We start from the raw sequence: 16,445 nt of genomic DNA, 5'->3' as shown, positions 1-16,445 counted from the left end.
GCTTTGTTCCCAGTAGGCTTTCAGGGAATATCCCTGATGATGATGACGACTTCAAAACTTCCTCTTAAGGCATTGTGAACACCATTAACTCTACACGGGGTGGGGGGATGGATTGATTCAAAGACATTCTCAGTTTTCCAAAAAAGGCCCAAAGGAGTTTGCGTCAACTACCAACAGAGAAACACTCCTGGTGCTTAGTACGGAACCACAAGCCCAATGGGTGTTCAGTCAATATTTGATGATGGTGGTGAAGAAACAGCGTGGCTTAGTGGAAAGAGCACGGGCTTGGGAGTCAGAGGACGTGGGCTCTAATCTCTGCCACTTGTCTGCTGTGTGACCTTGGGCAAGCCACTTCACTTCTCTGGGCCTCAGTTACCTCATCTGTAAAATGGGGATGACGACTGTGAGCCCTTCGTGGGATAACCTGATTACCTTGCATCTACCCCAGCGCTTAGAACAGTACGGCACATAGCAAATGCTTAACAAATGACATTACTATTATTAATCATTATATAATATGTATGTGATTATACTATATTACAATTATTATTATAATATTAATTATTATTATTACCTTAGTCCTCAGTATCACACCCTGGCCTTGACCTAAACTCATGGATTCAACTCTTAATTTTTTCCCTCAGGACCGACTGCTGCTTCAGTCCAGATGACAAGCTCTTGGTCACTGGCACTTCTGTTAAGAAAGGAGGCGGCAATGGAAAACTTGTTTTCTTCGAACGTCAGACATTCCAGAAGGTGTATGAAATTGATGTCACCAATGCGGTATGTATTTTGTCACGATACTATAACTTGGGCTTGAGTATCAAATGAAGTTTGTGTCCTGTCCGCCACCTCCTTCTGTGGCTTTTCCCATCTCATTACAATAAAATTGTTTAAACGACAACATTACCTCCATGGGTTGTGGCTAGGAGTAAAATGATCCTAAAGCTCACTTCTTCTCTTTTCTGCTACTTTTCGTTATTTGACTTCTCAGCTGTTAAAAAATTAGAATTAATATCCAGTAAGTAATTTAAAGTTTCCCCTTTTTTCTGCACAAAGACCCTTGATTGATTGAACCAAAGTATTTTATACTACCGGAGCTACAATAACCCCTCTAATGAAAATTCTAGAGATGAATTTAAAATCTCTTAAAACTTTTTTCAGTCTGACGTTTTGTTTACACGTTAAAGCATATCTTTTTTGAAAGTATGAAATGGCTGATCAAATTTTTTAGGTTAATTTGATCTCTGACTCCCAGTGAAATCCTTTAGTATTAAATCTTATTTATTGAGTGCTAACTGTGTGCAAAACACCGTACTAAATACGCAGTATGGCCTAGTGGCAAGAACATGGGCTTGGGAGTTAGAGGTCGTGGGGTTCTAATCCCGGCTCCTCCACTCGCCTGCTGTGTGACCTCGGGCAAGTCACTTAACTTCTCTGTGCCGCAGTTAGCTCATCTGTAAAATGGGGATTGAGACTGTAGCCCCAGGAGGGACAACCTGATTACCTTGTATTTACCTCAGTGCTTAGAACAGTGCTTGGCACATAGTAAGCGCTTAACAAATACCATAATTATTATTATTATTATTACTTAGCTTTCACCATAAACCATCCAGCCGTTTTTGTTCTGAACCCACTGTTTTGAGACCTTACTCTGACATAGACAACAATCCATCCATTCTTTAAACATCAGGATCTCAATTGTCTTACTATTACTTTTACTACTTATTTCCAATCTGTACCCACTAAATTTACATTTCCTTTTAGTTAGGCTAAGCAGTGTAAATGAAATGGAATAACAGTGGGAAAAATTTGGATTAGCACTTACTTGTATCAATTGCTATCTCATGATATAATCTGCACCGTGCCAGCACTATAATAATAAAAATCAGGCTATCCAAGAGCCAACTGCAGCATGGAATCTAAGAAAAACATCCTTGACTTTATCAGCTTTTATCTTGAAAAGGAAAATTATTGTAATTGCTTGTCCTAAAAAAGTATCTCTTGTCATACATGCCTCCCGTTTGCTTGAATTGTTCTGCATTGCCATTAAGGGTCTGTTTTTCTTGTTTTCCTCAAATTGCAATCTAAGATGAAGAATTAACAAATTAGGAAATGTGAAAGAATCAGTGATCTTAAAAGGACACCACCTCTCTCCCGTTTACAAGAAGTACATTTTGTTTGTTGGAAAGATCAGTGACTCATGTGCGAGATTCATACCGGATGATTTACTTTTCCGAGTATTTTGTTCAGCAGCTTCGAGGTTTATGATGGGCCTTTGCTACTGAAGGGTTTCAAGGGTGCAATTTCTGTTGCTCATAAATAGTGAAATCAACAGATAGATGCCTAATCTCTACTTTTACACCTCAACCTTAAACCTCATCGGGGGCCCGGCCATCTCTCTGTGAGCTTCCCCGCTCTTCACTGTGCTGAGACACCTCAACTTCTTTCTGACCGTCTTTCCTCCCATCGTTTCTCACAATTTTCCTAGCCTCATTGCCCCAGCCATCTGCTTGGGACTTAGTGAGTGGTATTTATTGAATGATTACTGTGTGCAGAGCACTGTACTAAGCGCTCAGGAGAGTACAAAACAGACTTAGCAGACATTGTTCCCTCTCCATAAGGAGCTTGAGGAAGTGCTCACAGTTTGGTAAAACAGGAGATTGGTGACATCCACAGCGTCGAACCAAACGTGGTTACAGGCTCCATTCCGCCAAGCCTGCCTTCCTCTGCCCCAACTGCCTGCAGGACATTGAGGTGGCAACTAAACGCAGTCCTACCATTTGGAGCTCCATTCAACTCAAGCGCTTAGTACAGTGCTTTGCACACAATAAGCGTTCCATAAATACGACTGAATGAACTAGCCCTGGTCTGCTGCCTCTAAACCCAGCCCAGCACCACTGAAGTGTGAGCTCTTTGTGGAGATGGAATGTGACTGTTAATTGTTCTATTCTCCCAAATGCTTAGTACAGTGCTTTGCACACAGTAAGCACTCAATAAATATGAATGAATGGATGGATGGATGGATGGATGAATGAAGTCTTTGGAGCTAAGAAGAATTGAATTTACCTCGCTCACAGGCTAGGCTCTTGTAAGCCCCGCGACCCCAGGTGAAGGGGGCCTAATAATGTTGATATTTGTTAAGCGCTTACTATGTGCAGTGCTGGGGTAGATACAGGGTCATCAGGTTGTCCCACATGAGGCTCACAGTCTTAATCCCCATTTGACAGATGAGGTAACTGAGGCACAGAGAAGTTAAGTGACTTGCCCACAGTCTCACAGCTGACAAGTGGCAGAGCTGGGATTTGAACCCATGACCTCTGACTCCCAAGCCCGGCTCTTTCCACCGAGCCATGCTGCTTCTCCTAGAGGTTGGGTCCCGGTCTGGCTTTCGGGACGTGGTTCGGGGAGGGTGATATGTAGGTATTAGAAGGCAGGATGCAGCTTTTAACCCTCACTCGCATCAAGTGACTTTACTACAATACACACACGAACACACACACAGCGGCTTCAGTCCTATTGTAGAATGCTGTTACGTTCCAATGTCCAATCCTGAGCTTAGCGTCCTCTTGGCTCTTTTGCTTTTCTAGATGACCTTTGATAGCTTATCACTGGACATCTGCTCCGTAATCTACTCTGGGTATAGGCTACACGGTAGACAGTGTTAGTAAGCAGCGGGGTTTACTGGAAAGAGCATGGGCTTGGGAGTCAGAGGTCCTGGGTTCTAATTCCGACTCCGCCACTTGTCTGCTGTGTGACCTTGGGCAAGTCACTTAACTTCTCTGTGCCTCAGTGACCTCATCTGTAAAATGGGGATGAAGACTGTGAGCCTCACGTGGGACAGCCTGATTACCCTGTATCTACCCCAGTGCTTAGAACAGTGCTCTGCACATAGTAAGCGCTTAACAAATACCAACATTATTATTATTATTATTACTCCAGCACTTAGAACAGTGTTCTGCACACAGGAAGTGCTTAACAAATACCAACATTATTATATGTGTCAGATGTGTAGAAGCCAGAGCTTGCACATTATAAATGATCATAAGGGTTAATCAGACAATGAATCGTATTCATCGAGTGCTTACAATGAGCAGGACACTGGAGTAAGAGGTTGGGGGAGTAATAATAATAATGTTGGTATTTGTAAAGCGCTTACTATGTTCTGAACACTGTTCTAAGCGCTGGGAAAGATACAGGGTAATCAGGATGTCCCACGTGAGACTCACAGTCTTCATCTCCATTTTACAGATGAGGTAACTGAGGCACCGAGAAGTTAAGTGACTTGCCCAAAGTCACACAGCTGACAAGTGGCAGAGCCGGGATGAGAACCCACAACCTCTGACTCTAAGCCAGGGCTCTTTCCACTAAGCCACGCTGCTTCTGAGTACAATATGACTGAGTTGGTAAACATGTTCCCTGCCCATAAGGAGTTTAAAGTCTAGAGAATGAGTTTACAGTTTGGTTAAACTGAAGACCTATCACATGTACAGTATCAAAACAAACAGGTGAAAGCAATTTACTTTAATGCCGTAGAATGCTGCCTGTTAAAACAAAAGATAGGCATCATAGGGAAGATAATGATTCAACAATTCACACTTACAGCAGGGCACTAACTGTATTTTATTCCAGTTCAGTTTTGTATTGTCATTAGGTTCTAGAGGTGAGTTGGACAAAATATATCCCATTGAGTGGTTCACTGGCACCCACGATCGAAATAATAATAGCTGTGGTATTTGTTAACAACTTAATATGTGCAGCATGGCCTACTGGAAGCAGCGTGGCCTAGTGGATAGATTACGGACCTGGGAGTCAGAAGGATCTGGGTTCCAATCCTGACTCCACCATTTGTCCGATGTGTGATCTTGGGCAAGTCACTTCACTTTTCCATCCCTCAGTTACTTCATCTGTAAAAAGGGGGATTCAGACTGTGAGCTCTATGTGAGACAGGGACTGTGTCCAATATGATTAGCTTGTATCCACCTCAGCGCTTAGAACAGTGCTTGACACATAGTAAGTGCTTAACAAATGCCATCATTAGTATTATTATTATTATGTGCCAAACACAGTATTAAGCGGTGAAATTGATTCAAGATAATGAGGTCCCGCATGGGGTTCATGTTCTAAGAACGAGGGAGAACGGGTATTGAATCCCCATTTTGCAGATGGGGAACTGAGGCACAGAGAAGTTAAGTGATTTGCCTGAGGTCACACAGCTGGTATGTGATGAAGTCGGGATTAGAAATCAATTGATTGGTGGGAGAGAATGGACCTCTGAGCCTGGAGCTGTTGCAAAGGGTGGTTCTGTACACCTCAGCCCAGCGAGCTGTTCTGGCCAGGAGGTGGAATATATCTATGATAGACGCGATGGCAGCTGGGGGCTGCTGCAGGAAAGAGCCCAGGGCCCAGAGTCAGAGGATCAGGGTTCTAATTCTGGCTCCACCTCATACCTGCTGTGTGATCTTGAGCCAGTCAGTTAACTTCTCTGTCCTTCAGTTTCCTCATCTGTAAAATGGGAGGTGATATCAATTAATCATATGTATTGAGCCCTTACCATGTGCAGAACAATCAGTAGGTCAGTGAGTCCTATCTGTTGAGCACTTACTGTGTGCAGAGCACTGTAATGAGCGCTTGGGAGAGTACAGTATAACAGACACATTCCCTGCTTACAATGAGTTTACAATCTAGGGAGGGAGACAGTCATTAATACAAGTCAGTTATAAATGTTACCTAAGTGCTGTGGGGATGGGAAGGGGGATGAATGAAGGGAGCAACTCAGGGCGATGCAGGAGGGAGTAGAAGAAAAGGAAGACAGGGTTTAGTCTAGGAAGGCCACCTGTAGGAGTTGAGCCTTTCAATAAGGCTTTGAGGGGGTGTGAGTTGGATGTGAGTAAGGAGAGCATTCCAGGCCAGAGGCAGGACGTGGGCCAGAGGTAAGCAATGAGACAAAATTGAGGTACAGTGAGAAGGTTAGCATTAGAAGAGCCAAGTGCGTGGGTTGGGTTGTAGTGGGAGAGTAGCGAGGTGAGGTAGGAGGGGGCAAGGTGATGGACTGCTTTCAAGCCAAAGATGAGGAGTTTCTGTTTGATGCAGAGGTAGATGGGAAACCACTGGAGGTTCTTGAGGAGTGGGGAAACATGGCGTGAATTTTTTGTAGAAAAGTGATCTGGGGGACAGAGTGAAGTATGGATTGGAGCCGGGGGAGACAAGAAGCTGGGAGGTCAGCAAAGAGGCTGCTGATATAGTAATCAAGGCCGGATAGGATAGCGATTGGATTAACGTGGTAGCCATTTGGATGGAGAGGAAAGGGTAGATTTTAGCGATGTATTGAGCGCTTGAGAGCGTACAACAGAATTAGGAGTCACGTTCCCTACCCATAATGAACTTGCAGTCTGGGAGTGGGGCAGACACAGGCTTTAATATGAATAAATAATTTATAAAATATAGTTTAAAGATATAATAATGTTGGTATTTGTTAAGCGCTTACTATGTGCCGAGCACTGTTCTAAGATATGTACATAAAGTGCTGTGGTGTTGATGGTGGGGAGAATATCGAGTGTACAAAGGTCACACATTGAGGTGCACAGAGGATGCATACCCGTTCTCCCTCCTATTTAGACTCTGAGATCCATTTTGATCTTGTATCAACCCCGTGCTTGATAGAGTTCTTGACACAAAATAAGTGCCTAATAAATACCACAGTTATTATGATTCTTCCAAATCTCTAACCCTTCCTAACCAGCCGGCTCTTCACAAGATGTGTAGCAGCATTGCCAAGTTAGCAAGTGGGCTTTGACCTAATATTTTTGCCCATTTTTGCCCTAAAGCAGAGTTGTCAAGAAAGTTTTAAAAAAAAAAAAAGTAAGAAAATGGGCAGATGCCATCATCTGCCAGTGTGTTTCCTTGTGTCAGTTCTAGATATAAGTGTGTGTGCCTAGTTTGGGCACTTGGACCTAGAGGGATCCCTTGCCCATCATTCGAGATACATCTTCTAAGGGTTGGCACTCTTTAGAGGTACCCAGAAGCATTAGCAGGAGTAGGAAACACAGGATTCGGAAACAGTTAAAATCTCAAGAACTCCTAAAATCAGTTTTTCCAAGAGGTCTTGCCCGACTAAACCTTCACTTTCCCAAACTGCCTTCCTCTCGGTGTCATCTGTGCATTTGGATCTGAACCTTGGCTCAGTGGAAAGAGCACGGGCTTTGGAGTCAGAGGTCATGGGTTCGAATACTGGCTCCGCCACTTGTCAGCTGTGTGACTGTGGGCAAGTCACTTAACTTCTCTGTGCCTCAGTTACCTCATCTGTAAAATGGGGATTAAGACTGTGAGCCCCATGTGGGACAACCTGATTCCCTTATGTCTACCCCAACGCTTAGAACAGTGCTCTGCACATAGTAAGCTCTTAGCAAATACCAACATTATTATTATTATTAATAACCTCTTAAGCAGTTGATATTCAACCCACCTTCAGCCCCACAGCACTTATTTCCGTCCACTGTCATTTCCTCTTTCTGTAATTGATTTTAATGTCTGTCTACCCCTTTATACTCTAAGCTCCTTATGGGTAGGGATTGTATCTACCAGCTATATCGATTGTTTTCTCTCAAGCTCATATTACAGTGCTCTGCAAATAGTAAGTGCTCAGTAAATACCATCGATTGATTGATGGATGTATCAAGGGGCGATGCAAAGGTTTAGAAAACCCCTAGAAAGTCGGGTAGGAACAGAAAAGGGATAAAATAAGAAAACAAGTCCTTTTTTTAATAAAAAAGTTTTTTAAATGATATTTGTTAAGCACTTACTCAATATGATTGATTGAAAGGTGGAGAGTCAAAGGAGAGAGTCGTATTTATTGAGTATTTAGTACTGCGTACTAAGCGCTTGGCAGAGTACGATACAATAATAAACAGACACATTCCCTGCCTACAGTTAGCTGACAATCTAGAGGGGGACAGTTTGAAGGGTAGAACAATGGGCAGAAGGGGAGAGGAATCAGCAGAGAAGAGGCCCAACAAAATAGAAATAGAGGAAGGGAAAGGGACAGAGAGAGTAGAGGAAAGATAATATCCCCTCGTTACCTGGACCAGTAATGGGCATTTCTGTTACAGTCTGTTAGTCAATCAGTGGTGTTCGTTGAGCACTTACTGTGTGCAGAGTGCTGTACTAAGTGCTTAAGAGAGGATGATATAACAAAGCAGTACTCAATCCTCATTGATATCATTCTCTATGAACATACATATGTATATGTATTAATGTAAATATATGTATATTAATGTATACCTATCTTATTGAAAATAAGATGCCTGTATATGTAGACATCTTATTTTCAGTTTGTGCTGTGAATGAATTGCTCCTTCTTTGGCTGCCTCTTTTTTTTAAAAAAAAAAAATTTATGATTTTTTTAAACCCTTACTCAGACACTGTTCTAAGCTATGGGGTAGGTACAAATTAATTAGGTCGGACACAGTCCCTGTACCGCATGGGGCTCACAGCCGAAGTAGGAGGGAGAAAAGGCGTGAGAAGGAATCTCAGGCACAGAGAAATTTAGTGACTTGCCTAAGGTCACACAGCAAGCAGGATTAGACCCAGGTCCTTCTGACTCCGAGGCTCATGCTCTCTCCTCTAGGCCATGCTGCTTCATTTAACTTTCAGTAAATATCTTCAGAGTGGTCTTTTTTTTTGCTGCTTCTTACAGCCTTCCTGCCCCTTTTCCTTCTACTTAAACAGATAATTCCCTTTTATCAATGGGCATATGGAGTGTCTTCAGGTTGGCACAGGACCTTGCTGGTTGCCTTAATGTTCACATTTTGAGAGTTGGATGTTTTAGCGGTGATAGGTGGCACATTCACCAGATGTGTTTTTGAGGGTTTGGGGCCTTTTTTTAAGGTCATGATAGTCCAAGGTAGTTCAGGAAAGACATTAGGTTTGAGTAGTCTCTTGTTAAGACATAGTAGGATTTGTAAAAATATAATAATGTTGGTATTTGTTAAGGGCTTACTATGTGCCGAGCACTGTTCTAAGTGCTGGGGGAGATACAGGGTCATCACGTTGTCCCACTTGGGGCTCACAGTCTTAATCCCCATTTTACAGATGAGGAACTGAGGGACCGAGAAGTCAAATGATTTGCCCACAGTCACACAGCTGACAGGTGGCGGAGCTGGGATTAGAACCCACGACCTCTGACTCCTAAGTCCGGGCTCTTTTAAGTAAGACCCACATATACACTGGCATTGATGCGATGTAATCAGATAAGATACTGTCTGTAATACGAACTGTGTATTTGTTAAGCACTTACTATGTGCCAGGCACTGTACTAAATGCTGGAGTGGATACAAGGAAATCGGATTGGACACAATCCCTGTCCCGCATGGGGCTCACAGTCTTAATCCCCATTTTACAGATGAGGTAATTGAGGCACAGAGAAGTGAAGTGACTTGGCCAAGGCCACATAGCTGGCAAGTGGCAGAGCCGGGATTGGAAACTTGGACCTTCTCACTCTTTCAAATGTGGCTCACAATCTAAGAGATGGGGAGGGCGGGTATCTTATCCTCATTTTACAGATGAGAAAAATGAGGCCCAGGGAGGTTACATGATTTGTCCAAGTTTACCCAGCAGACCAGTGGCAGGATTGCGATTATAACCCAGTTGTCCTGACTTCCAGACCAATGTTTTTCCCACAAGACCACACTGATTTTTCTGATGGGTCAGGCTCTGAGTTGGTTTAATAGTTCTCTGATCTGTGTTGTTTGTTAGTCAAAGCTTGCTGTTCCTGTCTGCTTGGCTTTGGAGCTGCTGCTGATTTCTGAGTTCCCTTTTCATGTCAGAAGTGCGTTCCTGCTGTCAAAAGGTTTTCCTTCGTCCCATCTGGCCCGCATATGGTCTGACATGAGTCACCATTTACCTCAGGAAAACCTCAGGTTTTTAGCAGTAGTACATCTTTCATCCAGCATTGTTTTCAGTCTTTTTGTGCTTTTTGTGTAGTCTCTTTCCTTTCTTGGCCTGATAATGTTGTCTTTCCATTTGATGATGAGTGTGGTTTGATCTTCGTCTCCCAGACATGGAGAAGGATGAACTGCACAATAGCTCAATAAAACTTGACTCGGAGTTGCCAGTGATAATCTTCGGTTCCTTATATTGTTTTCGGCGTGTAGGTGATACGTAACTTTGGTATTCTTCAGATTTATTAGCCCACAGCACTGTGTGGGATTTGCAAAGGGATTCATAATTGTTTGCGTGCTTTCTTGTGTGTGGGTCCCAAGAGCACAGTCATCGTCATAAAGCAGCCTGGTTTATTGGGAAGAGCACAGGCTTGAGAGTCAGAGGACCTGGAATTCTAATCCCCCCTCCACCATTTAACTGCTGTATGACCTAGGGCAAATCACTTCACTCTTCTGAGCCTCAGTTTCCTCATCTGTAAAACAGGGATTCAATACCTGTTCTCTTCCATTTAGACACAGGGACTGTGTCTGACCTATTATTTTGTATCTATCCCAATGCTTAGCAAAGTGCTGGGCACATATATTCTTCTTCTTCTTATTATTATTACAGTTCCTGAATGATGGTCTCAAAGACTTTTAAAGATGCTTAAAGACTTTTGAGCTACAAGAGTTTCCTGTTTAACAGGACTCCTACTGAATCCAAGTTCCTTGCTTTATCCTCAAATATAGTAGTATGTTGAAAAGACCTGGAGCTACTATCCAGCCTTCTGCTTTGGGACAACCTGATCACCTTGTATCCTCTCCAGCACTTAGAACAGTGCTTTACACATAGTAAGCGCTTAACAAATACCATCATTATTATTATTATTGTAATGACAGAGGGTGGGGGCGAGGGGGAATCAGAGGGGAGAGAGTGGGGAATATGTTCTATTTTCAGCTCTGACTTGCCAACTATAAACAGTCAATCAGTCCTTTATTGAGTGCTTACTCTGCTTAGGTCAGGGAAGGCCCCTTGGAGGAGATGTGATTTGATGAGGTTTGAATGTGGGGAGAGTGGGGTGGTCTGTCAGATGTGAAGGGGAAAGAGGCAGGACTTGGGCAAGGGGGTTTGTGGTGAGATAGATGAGATCGAGGTAGAGTGAGAAGGTTGGTATTAGAGGAGGGAAGCGAGAATGCTTGATTGTAGTAGGAAATCAGTGTGGTAAGGTATGAAGTGGCAAGGTGAATGAATACTTTAAATACTGGCACATAGTAAGCGCTTAACAAGTACCATTATCATCATTATTATTATTATTTTAATGGTTGGAGGATAACCTCGGGATCTTGGTGAATTTCTCAGGTCATTTGAATTTGCTTAGTAACCAGCCGAGCCTTGGTCTCTTGAGGGTGTCAGATGTTTTAGTAACGTCTGTGAAAACCATTTGGAGATATCGGGGTTGCCCGTTGCTGTTTGCCAGAGCCCATCAGGCTGCCAAGATCTCATCTGCCAGACTGCACCATCAAAAGTTTCAGACCACAAGATAATAGTCCTCAGAGAAGGTGGATGCCAGCGAGTAGCTTCAGAAAGAAAAGAGAGAAGGAAAACATAAACCTTATGGAAACCCTTTTCATCACTGATGTGGTGTTACTTCTCTCCTTGACTTCAGGCAGCATCAATTTCTGTTTATTTAGCAGAATGGTATGCTAAAGGGGCTTTAAACTGTCCCTTGGAAACATTCTCCCAAGTTTTAAGTCTCTTTGGAATGTAAGAAAATAAACAGATGCATTCTTTGGAATGCCAAACAAGGATGGACAAATTGTTAGGCCAAAAATCACCTTTCTTTCATTGTACTGCTCATTAAAAAAAGGACAGACTTTTTGTTCAAGAAAACCACACCCCTAAGGCAATTCTTAAATAAATTCCTAAAACAATTCTTGTAAAAAAAAAATGTTTATTTTTAGTTCAGGCAAGTTCCCGGATATTTTTCTAATATCAAAAACTGGTGGTGTGTTTGCCTGAGTAGTTGGGAGGAATGAGAGCCTCAATTTCATCTTAGACCTGTCCAATATATCAACAAACTACCACAATACAATGTGATTGATCTCCCCCACTCCCAAAACAAAATAAACTCTGCTTTAGTTTTTCTCTTAGGGTCAAAAAGATACTCTCTGCATGGTGTGTAAGAAATTAGACACACTTTCCACCAAAAGGCTTTGATCAAAAGGAAATTGTGAGCCTAATTTCCTGATGCTAAAAGGCGGTGTCTCATTCTCCAAAAAGTAGCTCTCTCAAATCGCCCCGTGATGGATTCTCTGGTCGTAAACAATGGATGAAACACGGTCTAGTCACCAAGACGTCAGGACCAAGACCCTGCACCAAGGAAGAGTTTGGCAGGAGTCCCCATCTGCCACATCCTCCGCTTCTTTTCACATGAAGTAAATATAGTTGTTATTGTTAGTAATGATAATAATGATCATGCTCATGTGCCAAGCACTGTACTAAGGTCTGGGATAGATAGAAGAGAAGGAGGTTGGACACTACTACATTTTGTGGCCTTGGATAGGTCACTAACTCTTCCTTGCCTCGATTACCTCATCTGTAAAATGGGGATTAAATCCTCCTCCCTTCAATTTAGACTGCGAGCTCCTTGTGGGACAAAGAATAATCCAAACTGATTATCTTGTATGTACCCCAGTACTTAGTGCAGATTCTATTCTGGCAAGCATTTAACAAGTACCATAAAAAAGCCTGCTATTTAAATATGCGTTTGATGCTTTCTATGTGTGCTTGGCAGGGGGTAATCCAACAGATGGACTCAGTCCTGCCCACAAGAAGTTTACAGTCTACAGGGGGAGACAGACATTAATATAAATTACAGATTTATTGCCAGTGCTGTTGGGGTGAGGGTGGGGTGAATACCAGTACCCAAAGGGTACTGCCCCAAGTGCGTAGATGATGCAGAAGAGAGAGAGTGTCATTGAAAAGAAGGCTTAGTCGAGGAAGGCCTCTTGGAGGAGATGGGATTTTAATGAAGGCTTTGAAGATAGGGAGAGTGGTGGTCTGTGGGAATCAGCATGGCGCAGTGGATAGAATACGAGCCAGGGAGTCAGAAGGCCATGAGTTCTAATACCAACTCCGCTACTTGTCTGCTGTGTATGACCTGGGGCAAGTCACTTCACTTCTCTCGGCCCCAGTTACCTCATCTGTAAAATGGGGATCAAGACTGTGAGCCTTGTGTGGGACAGGGATCTCTCCAACCCGATTTGCTTGTATCCACCCCAGCGCTTAGTACAGTGCTTGACACATAGTAAGTGCTTAACAAATACCATAATAATAATAATATCTGACGGGAGAGGGAGTTCCAGGTTAGGGGCAGGATGTGGGCAGGGGGTCGGAAGTGAGAGAGATCAGCAAGGGGCACAGTGAGCAAGCTGGCACCAGAGGAGTGAGGAGTAACATTTTAATATCTTAGCTGCATCTTTTAATGTTTTCTTACCTATTTCCATTTGAGCAAAACTATAAGCACACATTCCTCGCTTCTTATCAGAATTCTGAGTGCTTCAAACATCTTTCAAACTCTTTCCTAAACTCAGAAATACTCATGTTGCTTGCTCGACTACTTAATCCTTATGAGAATTTTAAATCACATGTTGTCGTGACTATTAGAGTCAAGATACTTCACGAATTCCACCTTATTTATAGTTCTTGGCTCTTTTTCTAGGATAAGTTCAGGATAAAATCCAGAATATGGCCTGAGCTCTGATTTAACTGGCTTCTTTCATTTTAATTGGCCTTATTTTAGTTTGCATTGTGTTTTTTTTGATGAGAGAGTGTTTTTCTTAACGAATGGACCGATAAGACAAAATAAGGAGGTTAAATGAGGTGCTGTACTTTTCACTTTAAAATATTTGAGAAGAATTTTTATAGCTATTTTCATTTTTAGTCTTTATATCCTTTTCAGGATTAAAAATACTTTGGTTTGAATTCTAAAATTAGGAATCAAGCATAGGTAATAATTTGATCTGTGAGTACAGTTGTTACATTGAACATAGATAAGAATTTGGGGGCACTTTTGTAAAATGGAAAGCCAGATTTTTTTCAATTTTCACTTTTACTAAGGAGTTCATACACAGAGCAATAGTCAGAAGATTTTGTTGCAAAAGGAAAGGCGTTTCATTTGGTGATTTGACTAGTCGTGTAGTTCTTATTGCCTTTTCCTACAAGGTTCATTTATAGGGCAAAATTATTTAATCATTTAACTGGGGGAAATCCCAGTAATCTATCTCCGACGGTGGCAGCAGAATGCTGGAAAGATCTTGGGATGATTATGCTCCTTGTCATCCATCTGTATATTTAGGAATGACCCAATCGACCATCCCTGACTTCCCCTCTAGTAAAAACCATTATGAACCACTCATCCATGTATTTCTCCAAACTTCCCATGAACCTACCTGACATTTTGGCACCACACAACTTCCTGAGATAAGAGATCCCATCTGCTTATCACTTGCTGGGTGAAGATTATTCTTAAACTACTCACACTTCTCTTCTCTAGACTAAATAATCCCTGGTTCCCATTTCCTTTCCTCAAAGGTCATAGTGTCTAACTATTTAACCATCCTCATTACTGTCTTTTGAATCCTGTCCAAGTTCCCCAAGGCTTCCTTATCTGCAGTTTGAACCTCACCACCAATCCCAATAAAAGTCAAAAACAAACTGGGTGTAAACAGAGGATTGTGATGGTTTCCCTAGTTCATGTGGTCACCCTTTTCTGGTAATTTCATTGGCCACTTATCGAGACCGAAGAGGAATTATGAGAAAGTATTCATTGCCCCTAAAATGCTTTTTCATTTTTCTTTTCAGTTTGTTTCTTCTATTCCTTCTAGAATTGTTCTGTTTTTAAAGGTATATGTTAAGCACTTATTATGTGCCAGGTACTGTACTAAGAGCTGGGGTAGACACAAGCTGATCAGGTTGGACACATCCCTGTCCCACATGGGGCTCACAGTCTTAATCCCCATTTCCATTTTACATATGAGATACCTGAGGCACATAGAAGTGAAATGACTTACCCACAGTCACAAGTAGATGAGTAACGGAGGTGGAATTAGAACCTAGGACCTTCTTACTCCCAGTCCAGTCCAAGCAGTCACATTGCTTCTCTTCATATATTGTATTCATTCAATAGTATTTATTGAGCGCTTACTATGTGCAGAGAACTGTACTAAGCACTTGGAATGTACAAATAGGTAACAGATAGAGACAGTCCCTACCCTTTGACGGGCTTGCAGTCTAATTGGGGGAGACAGACAGACAGACAAGAACAATGGCAATAAATAGAATCAAGGGAAGAACATCTCATTAAAGCAATAGCAAATAAATAGAATCAGGGTGATGTACATCTCATTAACAAATTAAATAGGGTAATGAAGAGATATACAGTTGTGCAGACGAGTACAGTGCTGAGGGGATGAGACGGGAGGGAGGAGGAGCAGAGGGAGAGTGGGGAGAAGAGAGTTTAGCTGCGGAGAGGTGAAGGGAGGAATAGAGGGAGCAGAGGGAAAAGGGGAGCTCAGTCTGGGAAGGCCTCTTGTTTTGCCTTGTTCAGCTTTTACTGCCTTATTTTTAGCTAGGTTAAGGACATTCCTCCTGGTATTTTTCATTGTTTTTTAGACTTTCTCACCCACACCCTCAATGCTTGCACAGGACCCTTTTTCAATCAGTGATTGATTTTGAAATCCATAGAAGAAAGGTGGTATAAAGCAGCAAGTGACCTATAAAACCTAGACCTCATCCTCTAAGACTGTCGACTCAATGTGGGCAACAAACATATCTACTAATTTTGTTACATTGTACTCTCCCAAGCGGTTAGCACAGTACTCAGCACATGGTAAGTGCTCAGTAAATACGGTTGATTGATTGACAAAAGTTAGCTTCCCCCCATTTTTGAACAAAAAATGGGTTGTACATTGGTGAATGGATTTCATTTTCCCTTTAACTTTTTCTATTTCCCCATGGCTTCCATCCTATTTATTTCAAAATGGAGAAACAATTTGGGAGGAGAAAGTGGGAAAGTTTAAAAGGGGGCATGGGTGGCCCAGAGAAGTTGAGGCACAGGAGTGGGGAAGGGATGGGCCTCTTTCTCATAATCCATTCCTTCATTCAGTCATATTTATTGAGGCTTACTGTGTGCAAAACATTATATTCCCCAATCTAAATCTCAAGCCCAAATCTCACGGGCGGTTGACATGTCCAATGTAGGCAGCAGACGCAATTAGACCCTTAAAGAAGACTAGGGTTGTCAGGTTGGACCCAGTGTCATAAAGCTGAAATACTATGTAAATTCAGAAATGTCAGAAGTGTCATTTGAACTCGAAGTTACAACTTGACAACTACTATTATTTGACATTTTTCCTGAAAGGATTTACCCAGAACCATAAAACCTTGGTAAACATCTTACAGAAAATGAGCTATAACATTTTCTTTCTAAAATTCAGGATCTGTTGTGAGGAAGATTTCATGATTCA

General features: G+C 42.2%; 1 protein-coding gene across 1 annotated transcript in view; it reads left to right on the top strand.

The window, feature by feature from the left end:
* WDR70 (WD repeat domain 70) overlaps positions 1-16,445 on the top strand; it is a 359,232-nt gene that overhangs the window by 296,240 nt on the left and 46,547 nt on the right. The window contains exon 13 of the mRNA XM_029060393.1: positions 645-783. Within this exon, the coding sequence (XP_028916226.1) occupies positions 645-783 (139 nt within the window). The remainder of the gene's footprint in view (positions 1-644; positions 784-16,445) is intronic.

The sequence above is a fragment of the Ornithorhynchus anatinus genome, chromosome 3 (genome assembly GCF_004115215.2).
Source record: "Ornithorhynchus anatinus isolate Pmale09 chromosome 3, mOrnAna1.pri.v4, whole genome shotgun sequence".
NCBI classification, from domain to species: Eukaryota; Metazoa; Chordata; class Mammalia; order Monotremata; family Ornithorhynchidae; genus Ornithorhynchus; species Ornithorhynchus anatinus.
The sequence above is the reverse complement of the archived record's forward strand: the minus strand, read 5'-3'. Positions and strand labels throughout refer to the sequence as shown.